Source organism: Aplidium turbinatum, chromosome 1 (assembly GCF_918807975.1).
Source record: "Aplidium turbinatum chromosome 1, kaAplTurb1.1, whole genome shotgun sequence".
Taxonomy (NCBI): domain Eukaryota; kingdom Metazoa; phylum Chordata; class Ascidiacea; order Aplousobranchia; family Polyclinidae; genus Aplidium; species Aplidium turbinatum.
Window position 1 is genome coordinate 48,317,701 of NC_137472.1, and position 9,656 is coordinate 48,327,356.

Sequence of the window (9,656 nt, forward strand, 5' to 3'; positions counted from 1 at the left end):
CAAAATGCCTCCTTTTTCTTTCAAGGTTAATTTGTAATCACAAGGTTGCGACTGAGCTTGGTGTCAAGGCATTAGCAACGGTGTGGGTGACTTTCAAGTTACCTTGTAAAGTTTTTCGCGCCGTAGGCGTAGGTGCGAAAAACTTTTTTGCACAGGTGCCTCCCGATCAGTTAAATTCGCCACTGGCCCCATTAGGATAAATTTATGTGCAAAACGTTGCGGTTACATTAACGAATCGTAATCGTATTCGATGCATCAAACTTGTCATGTGCTCTCTACAGTACAATCACCCCTTGCTAACTAAGTAATGATGCTGAATATTGCATTCTTGTCCTTCTGGAAGATGGTATTGCTACTATTGGTTGTCACTATTCACTATTTATGATCATTATTTTATTTTATTTTAATTGTTTTTTTTTTAATACTAGGAAAGTAAGTTAAAGAAAGTTGTTAACTTTTTGCTTCATTCGCAATTTTAAATATGGTTTTGTAGGCTAATGTTTACATACCCTTGTATTAGATTATTACATTTCATGTTCCTTTCTTAGAATTAACGTCAACAAGAAATAGCTGAATCATGTGACTTGCCAACAAAGGAGGCAATGATGCAATTCTAGTACTGTTACCGATGTTGTTGTTTGTTTGTTTTTTTATTGTTGCAGCAAAAGAGTTTTGCAAACATGAAAATTAGTTTATCAAAGCTCTTCTTTGCATTATTTTAGATTTCAAACAAAATATCGAATAACCATTTTAGCAAAACTAACAATGTAATACGATATGAAACACTATTTAAAAAACTTTTTGAATTTTAAATTTACCTGTTCTGATTCTGACGACTGCTCAAGTGCTCAATAGTCTTGATTGTCTTGGACGCTTTTACCGTTTTGCTATTCGATCCGATCATATCTCGTAAACAATGTTATGAGCAATTATATACTTTATAAGCACAGTTAAGCAACTATGCCTATTTTTTTAATTTTTCTTAAAGGAATGTTCCACAAATGTAGATAAATAGAGCTTAAGAGATGTGAATATTTATAATGCTCGAAACTTAAGTGAAACAACAAAAGCAATTTATATTTTTCTGTTTATAAACTATACTTCCTAAACCAGTGGCTCCCAAGCTCTTTTGAGCGCCTCCCAAATCTGAGTTTGGTGAACATCTTGGGACTAACGACACAGACATTTTCAGCATTGCACTATTTTTCAATGTGTGACTGCTGTTACTAATTATGAATAGGAATGTAACGTATGGAAGCAAATATTAGCCAACTTTTGGCTCGGAGACGGCACGTGATGATGATGATAATGGCTGCTATAGACAACCATTTGTAGATTGGGCCTATTACAGTTCGACTTGCTTAGATGTTAAGTAAAAGCCCTGGATACGTTACTGAGCCAAACCTGCTTTACTTCAATACCGCTTCTTAAAATAATGCGCTTGTTTCTAGCACGTGCTCCGGGCCCTTCGTCCAAATGTCACAACCCACATTGTGACTTCACATCACCAGGATCGAAGATAAAAATGAACTCCAAATTCAAAAAAGTAGTTCAGCAATTTTTGCATTGTGAACTTGCAGTTGAACTCACGTTTACCATGAGTTATTGAAAGAAGTGACTTGAATGCGGCAGAAATGCAAATAAAGTAATAATTGATTTTGATAAGAGAAGCCAAATAAATGCGCCTGATCCAATCACCTAGTCAATGTTGGGATTAAAACAACTTAAGTGAAGAAAAATTAAACTTTATTTTTATTTTTATTTACAAATTCCTATTTTGACAGACTTGAATCGTCTCTGCACGATCCATTTTTTACCCTTAGCGACCCATGTGTGGGTCGCGATCCATAGATTGGGAAACATTAAAAAACTAAACTATCAGATAAATATAGCCTATTGCGGCAATTGGCAGAAAAGAAATGCTTTGAGCTAAGACATTGAAAACATTTGTAGATGTGTTTGCCCTTGTTAATCTGGCAAACAGGGTTCTTTCTGCCTTAGAGCTAAATAAGCCACATAGGCCATTATTTAAAGTGCAATGCAATCCTAAAGCAAAGTGACTAAATCTCACACTCCGACACGACAATTTTCTACCGCTGGTAGACAATAGCAGATGTAGAACAATTTGGAGGGTAGGCCTACCGGAGATCACACGAAGCAAAAATTCTAAGACTAAATGGAAAAGTTGAAGTACAAACAGCAAATAGTTTGATAAGAGGCGTGGGACCTTTCTTCTAAAAATTAAGACAAAATGTATCTTGCTTTGGTCGATTTTTGAGTATTTTTAAGCCATTTATTGTTAAAGAGATAGCTCGGTGGTTCCCAATCGGGATGCCATTTGCAATACTTTAGGCCTAGGGTGCCGCGAGCTATTTCTCGTATTAATTTTTCATCTGTCTCTTTATCTGTATGTTTACGGAGCTGATTCCGTATCTGTGGTCCTTTTGTTTCTACCACATCAGGTTTCTGAGATAAATGCTACACGCATGATATATCACTTTTGGTGAATTAATTTAAAATATTGCAAACACACTAATCTAGACTCGATAAAGCTCAAAATTTGCATATTTGCATAATAATCGTAATATAACCTACTGTATGTTTGTCTTCTGCAGCCACTATCCAAAAATATAGCAGCGCGCTACCGCTACCAAAAAAGTAATGCCGCTACAAAAGTAGCCTGCTGCTGTCCACCTTTGTATGCCACAGGTAGGTCTACTGATGGCTCAGATGGCCCATAGTACAGCAACAAAGTTTTCATGCTCGCTTTTAAAGAATCTGTAAACAGTCTCCAATCTTTTGCTTAATGTGATATCTCAATTTTTTTCAACCAAACTCTTAATATCCTTATAACAAACCAGAGTATTTTCTTTACTAAAATATTTTATAAATTCTTTCTCTCTGCAGCGGTACCATGCAAAAGTTGCACCATTTTCTGGAAAATTATTTTCTCTTAATCGTGACACTAACAGTTGAGCAGCTTATTTTGAGAGATTTGTAGCGGACACAGATTCAACTCTCTTGTGTGATCATTCAACTGAGTTCGCTTGGAAGATTCAGCATAGGAGGGTCATCGTTCATATCTTTTTGATAGTGCTTTTTATCACCTGCACTTCTTTCAGATTCTGATCAATTTTACATCTCTGTTGGCACAGAAATTTCATCACGCGATACAGGCCTCATTGCTGATTTTAAATTAGGTTGGGATACCGTGATGGATTTTGGATTTTTTTTTTGTTAAACCTATTAATATTCACCATACAAAAATAATAATCATTGTGATGGTTTTCTTGCACCTTCCATACCATGGGGACCCTAAAGACAAGGCTCTTGAGTTTTTCTGGTACCACATACGTAAGTTTAGTGGACACGATGTGCATGCAACATGTGAGCCAAGGTCTTTATCCAGATCACCAAATTTAATGCCACAATAAGCGTGATAAAGTTTTTTTTTATATTCATTGTTTTGCAGCATCTGTTATTTGCAACCGTAAACTTTCTGGTAAAAATAACAACATGAGTTTGGTGAGCTGACACATTTTCTAGGCATCTTTGTACTTATAGTAGTGAAATCTTGTCATTCTAACCTGCCAACAAAATCATAGTCACTTGTCTGCATTACGTTTTAGCATTCCCCTCACCCTTATGCAATCTTGATCAATCTACACATCAATTTCAGCAGGCGCATCTAACACGATTTAAAAACATTTCACAGTCAAACTACGTAAACTTACAATTTAGATTTCAACGGTTGCGTGCCAGATTACGTTTGGCATTTTCTCTGCAAACCGATGCCATGCGCAATGCGCATCCATGCAAGCTTGCATTTTTGTGCGACGCAATTGCGTGGTCGGTGAGTAGGCTATTTAGATTGTGACACAGCTATTTCAGGGATGATAGTTTTTTTTTCAGAGTTTTTTTTATCGTAACTTTAATTCCTGATGTGATAGGCAAAAAAATTGACATTTTTGAAATCAGCGTTCCAAAGTTAGTTGGAAAACGTTGATCTCATAAACAAAAAAATATTCATGTAGACCAGTGTTATTCAATCCGTAAATGCAGTGACATACGCAAAGATCGTGAGAGTTCATATTTTATTGCCATTGGTTTTACTTATTGTCGCTCTACAACTGCTAAAGTCTTTTAGCGACAGGGCTTATTTTTAAGTTTATAGGCCTATCTGGTTTACAATGTCATCACATTATTACCCGACTTATTCTTACTGCGTTATGCAAGAAAGAACACAATCAGTGCCGTTTTTAAAGGCTTTGGTATGACCCGACCTGGAATCGATCTCAGATCTACCAGCTCCAGAGCCGAAGGCAAAACCATTTGAGCTGGTGCCCTGCAGCTCTTGGGTTGCAAGCAAATTAGAAAAAGTGCAAAATAATCAAACAATTTCGAATTCTGCAGCTTTTTCGCAATTGGCTAAAGACCATATTTTATAGTATGATGCTTGAAATCAGAAGGCTGGTGCTGAAAATCAGTGTAACGAAGCAGGGAATTCTAGAAGTTTTTTGTTTTAACATTTAAAGTATATCTGTAAAGGCATGTGTAAGTAGTAACATATGCTGAATTTTACAACATTTATCATAGTTGGCAGCGGAATATCGGCTCAGTGACAGACCAGTCAATCCATCTGGTTGTGCTTGTGATTGATTCTAGGCCCAGTCTAGGTTGATTAAAGTTAACCAAATACTTTAGAATGGCGCGGCTTGTTTTCTTGTGCCAGCAGCTAGAAAAATCCTATATGGTATAGGCTTACTGTGTGTGGTGACATCTTGACGTATAATCCAAGCTTTAAAACTACTGCAGTCCCGTCGCAATTGCAATAGGCTACAGTGACTCACTTTCAAACAAGAATCATAACTTATAATTATGTTTAAAAAATGAAAACAATGTGTACAAGTCATTGAAATGCAAGGCATGATGCTATCGGTGTCACCAGGATACTGTTGTTGACATTCCATCAATGCAAGTGCAACCTTGCAACTATTGACTTTCTCCTGGGTAGTCAACCTGCTTTTTAGAGCAATTAATTTTTGCTTCATGTTAATTTCATGACTGATTTGGGAACAAATTCCTATTTTCTTGAAAAATAGCAACATGTTAAATTGTTTCTGTTTTAGTATGTCCAATTGTCCATGGACAAAAATTATAGCGTAGGCTACCCTAAATCTAACCTTTGGCCTTCAATAAAATTTGCCAAGTATTTACCAAAAATGCAGTAAACAGCAAGTTGTGGTGAAAATAGACTTCTCTTGCATAATTATAATAAGCTATGTAACTTATAGTATAAAATACCATGGTCCGACTTGCATACGTGTCACCTGTGTTTCATTTGTCTGACATTCCGAAGGGCGTTGGTTCGATACTCTGCTGTATCTTGGCAAGATAGTTAATATCATACAGTAGTTCAAGGTGACACGCATATTGCCTTTGTTTTCTTCTTGTGTACTCGATCTATGTCTTTGACCACTAGACATCAACCTCGATGAAACATAAAAATTGCACAAAGTGAAAACGCCCTTGTGGTATCCTATAACGCAGGGGTCACCAACCTTTTTTGCATGGGGGCCACTTTGGCACTAAGGAGAGCTGTGGCGGGTAGCACAAATAAAATTTTAGGTAGGTTGACTCTTATGCTAGAAAAGAACGCATTTCGTACCAAGTATCTAGCATTAAGCCTACATGTTATTAATAGTTATCTTAGAATACCGCAACAAAACTAGTCGAACAACATTACTGCCAGGCCAAGCTCCTTTAACAACACTTTTGACTTCTTTAACAATGCCTTATAAATGAAGCCACTTGTTTTGCGTACTGACAGCACTAAGGCGAGCGGTTTCATCAGAATATTCATTGCCAAGCAAGAGTGGTGTTGTCACTTTGCTTCACAAAAGATATCTTGCAATTAACAGTTTCAATATACAAGGAAATGTTTGACACATCGCAATACAGGCAACAATAGTGATCTGCAAACATATCATTGAAAAAATAGGCTCCAATAACAGGGAGAAAGCAACCAGGCACCATGAAACAAACGCTTGTGGAAGTCACCAAAAAAAAAGTTTCTATCTTAAGTCATGAACAGTGTTCCCTCTAAAAAAGCAATGAGTTTGTTTTTCATCCTTTTTGTGAGTGTCTATAAAACCGTCTTTCTTTGATTATTACGATTATATACTGATTATTATGTGAATATGACGATTTGGATTATATACTTGTACGCTGATACTTTCCGCGGGCCGCCAGTTGGTGACCCCTGCATAGCGTGACATTTAAAGTTTGCATCGTTTATAACAAGATAGTTAATTGTAAGTTGCAATTGGAAAATTCTTTGCCAAACCGCTGAACTCCCGTGAAAAAATTGTTGGTTTGCTGAGTTGCAAGGATCTGAAACAGATTATTAAGAAAACTATTAAAAAATTTATTATTTTTTCACAATTTTTCCAGATTTGGGCATTTCATTTGTCAAAACGTAGATACTTTTTAAAGCTGATTTTAAAGTATTTTAATTGGATTTGGTTTGATGTGATATTTTGCCATTAGGTGCCAAATCGAGTAATGGATGAAAAACAAAACATTGTCAAAGAAAATGACCCAAACTCAAACGCTGAAGAAACATTTCTTGTCAGGGAACAACCTCCAGACAAAAAAAACTCAAGCAAACCGCATTTTGTATCCAAAAAAGCTTTAACAACTTCAAAATATGAAAACTCAATCTTGCCTTCGCCTACACTCGAAGATAGTTCCGATATGCCGAGTACCTCAACATTCAATGTAACGAAAGAAAGTAATAATATATCGTTTAAAGTTGTACACAAAACTTCAAAATTTGATATAACACTGTGTTTTAACGAAACAGTTCTTGCTCTGAAGCAACATCTTCAAAAAATGACAGGAATTCATCCTAAATTCCAAAAGCTCATTTTTAAACGATTGGTAGAAGATGTGGAAGTTATATCAGCAATCGGAATAAAAGAAGGATCTAAGATTTTACTAGTTGGATCTACTGAGCAAGAGATTAATGATGTGGTGCACATTGGCCTACCACCTCCAAAACATCACGACATATGCGAGACACAAAAAATATGCCACAAACTCATCATGGATGCAGGCCTTCCTGAAAATGCTGTAAAAGGGCATCGAAATCATGACGAAAGATGTTTTCCTAATCCTTTGTGTGGCGTTGTTAACTCAAACGGGGAGAACGTCCGTTTGGTGTTTGAATATGAGAAGCGACAGATATGGATGGCTACAAAAACCTCCACATATAAATTAAACCTTAACACTATTGAGGGAGTTCATTACGCAAAAACACATGTCAATAAAAATTACTACATATTAGGCATTGAGTTACGAAATTACCCCTCCATCATACAATGGATATATTGGATTCCGGCTCAGTTTATCAAGTCTATCATCTTGTTTTTAACACGAAAAAAAATTAAGAAATGAAAAACTGCTTGTAACGTAGTGCTAAAAAGTAAATTATAGTCAATATTAAACATTGAAAGTTTAATGGTTTAAATGTGTTGAAAAACTCCACAACAACAAGTAACTTTTTTGTCTACTACATCATTATCATGACAATCTTTTGAATTAACTTGAGGAGGAACTCTAACCGGATCGGTCTTGTGTTATTTCCAGCATGGATACGAGATTTTTAAAACCTTCAAATCTTGATAGGTTGTAAGTTATTATTTGTACCTTACTAAGATGTCTGTGCATTTCGTGCGTCTTAACCAGGGGTCTTAGCAATAAGATTTCTGTTTACAAACTTGAAGTATAATTGATTTTAAAGCTTGCTGTTTTAACCTGCGTATGTAGCCTAATTATTGATGTGTACAGGTCCGTGTTAACTCTCCCTGTGCCCTCAGGCCGGGGGGCCATGGCTGCTTAGAGGCTTTGTCATTTTAATCCGTTTAATATTTTTTTATTGTTCAAAAATGAAGAAAGCTGCTACAGAAGCTCGATAACCAATAGCTTAAATTATATGCAAAGCAATATTTATTGCTTCCCAACCTCCGATCTGGGGTCCCACGCATATTTTAATTTGTGCAGCGTTTTTTGACTTGTAATTTTACATCTAATTTTGTTTTTAATTTTTTGAAAAAATTCTTGCTCGCTCTGTTTGCTCAACCACATTTTATTCACATAGCCAACAATGCATTTATGAAACATTGTTCCGTGGGCAAGCTCAACATCCCTTATCCAACTTTACTTTTTGAAGATTTTGTTTTGCATTGTCTGTTTATCTTAACTTAGGCCTACCATAATTTCATCGCCTAAAAAGAGGACAAGTTTCGCCAGCGGATAAAATACAAGTAGAATGTTACGTATGAAGAATTTTTGACATCTTTTTGGATAATTATAAACCTATGCAGCAAAAGTTACAGCAAAAAAAAACAGACACAAAAAAACAGACTAGTTTGTTTGTTTCTCGAAAGCCGATTTGTTAGATTTGTGCGACAAAATAACAATGTGATGTGATAATGTCATAAAAATGGGACAAATCAGGCAGTATCTGCAGGTAGCCATGCCTTAACTTTTTTTCGAAAAAAAATCAGCTTTAACGAAATCATAAAATTACTTGCACGAAATGTAATTGCAGTTGCACCCGGCCGTTAATGAGATGCTAAGGACAGACACAACTCAAAGGCTGTTTCTTTTCTTGTACCATTGTGGCTGCATCATAGATTAAAGTCATTCTACATTTGCACCCACATAAGTTGTAAGTATCCATGCCACGATTTATTTTGAAATGGGCTATAGGCTATGTTATGCATAGTGCACTTTGGATTATTTTTTAGATTTGCTTTACTTGACAAATTAGCCAAACTATTAAGTTGGTAATCAGCAACGTTTACAAGCGCTGAATCAATACAAAATAGATCCGGGTAAAATAATAATTTATTGTAAAACTTTGAGAACCTTAAAATGTAAATGTCAAACTCTTTTGCAAGTAGTAGTAATAAAAGGTTTCTGCAGACTCTAAACCTCAGTTCTGGCTTCTCGGTGTTATGGGAATTGCTAATCATAAATAATTGTAGGATCCATGTAAGAGGATTCAACCAAACGTATAATAATCAATAAAAAATCAACCAGGTTTGGTAACTACAAAAATTTATTGGTAGAGCTTTTGCAAGTATTTGCGTTTTTTAATGTTTTATTTCTTTGTGGTTTACTCATTTTTTGATATTTACATTTTTTTTTAGTTTGTCCCAATTTTTCGTTTTCATTAATTTGTTGATCAGATCTCCTCAAATGAGGAAATTTCCTCACAAGTGAATTCGCAGTTCCGCTCGCACTCATCGCTGACCACTATTTGGCTACTTAAGACAATCGCAAAGCAATGTAGTATGTTTCAATGAACGTCTGAGATTGTTTAGAACAGCAGATCAAATAGTACGTCAATGTTTTTTTTTTAAATCTATAAATCAGAATGTTAAACAGAAATCAAAAAAGAGGACAAATGAGCATGTTTGGGTGTCCTCGGAGGACAATTTATTTTTCTTCAAAAAAGAGGACAAATCCTCTTAAAAGAGGACATATGGTAGCCCTATTTAACTTATAAATTTTGTTTTCTTAAAACTGTGGTCCATCGACTTTCTCGAGATTCGCTGATACGCTGTCTGTCGACATGGCCTAATTAC

The 9,656-nt window shown here is 35.8% G+C and overlaps 1 protein-coding gene across 1 annotated transcript; it reads left to right on the top strand.

The window, feature by feature from the left end:
• Positions 1-6,564: 6,564 nt before the first annotated feature.
• LOC145766557 (ubiquitin domain-containing protein UBFD1-like) lies at positions 6,565-7,458 on the top strand. The gene has a single exon (XM_082578280.1). It carries the CDS (start codon positions 6,565-6,567, stop codon positions 7,456-7,458), a length of 894 nt encoding a protein of 297 aa, XP_082434406.1.
• The last annotated feature ends 2,198 nt before the right edge of the window (positions 7,459-9,656 follow it).

Bases quoted from the DNA above. Each gene is read 5' to 3' on its own strand.
- LOC145766557 (XM_082578280.1), top strand. From the start codon at position 6,565: ATGGATGAAAAACAAAACATTGTCAAAGAAAATGACCCAAACTCAAAC.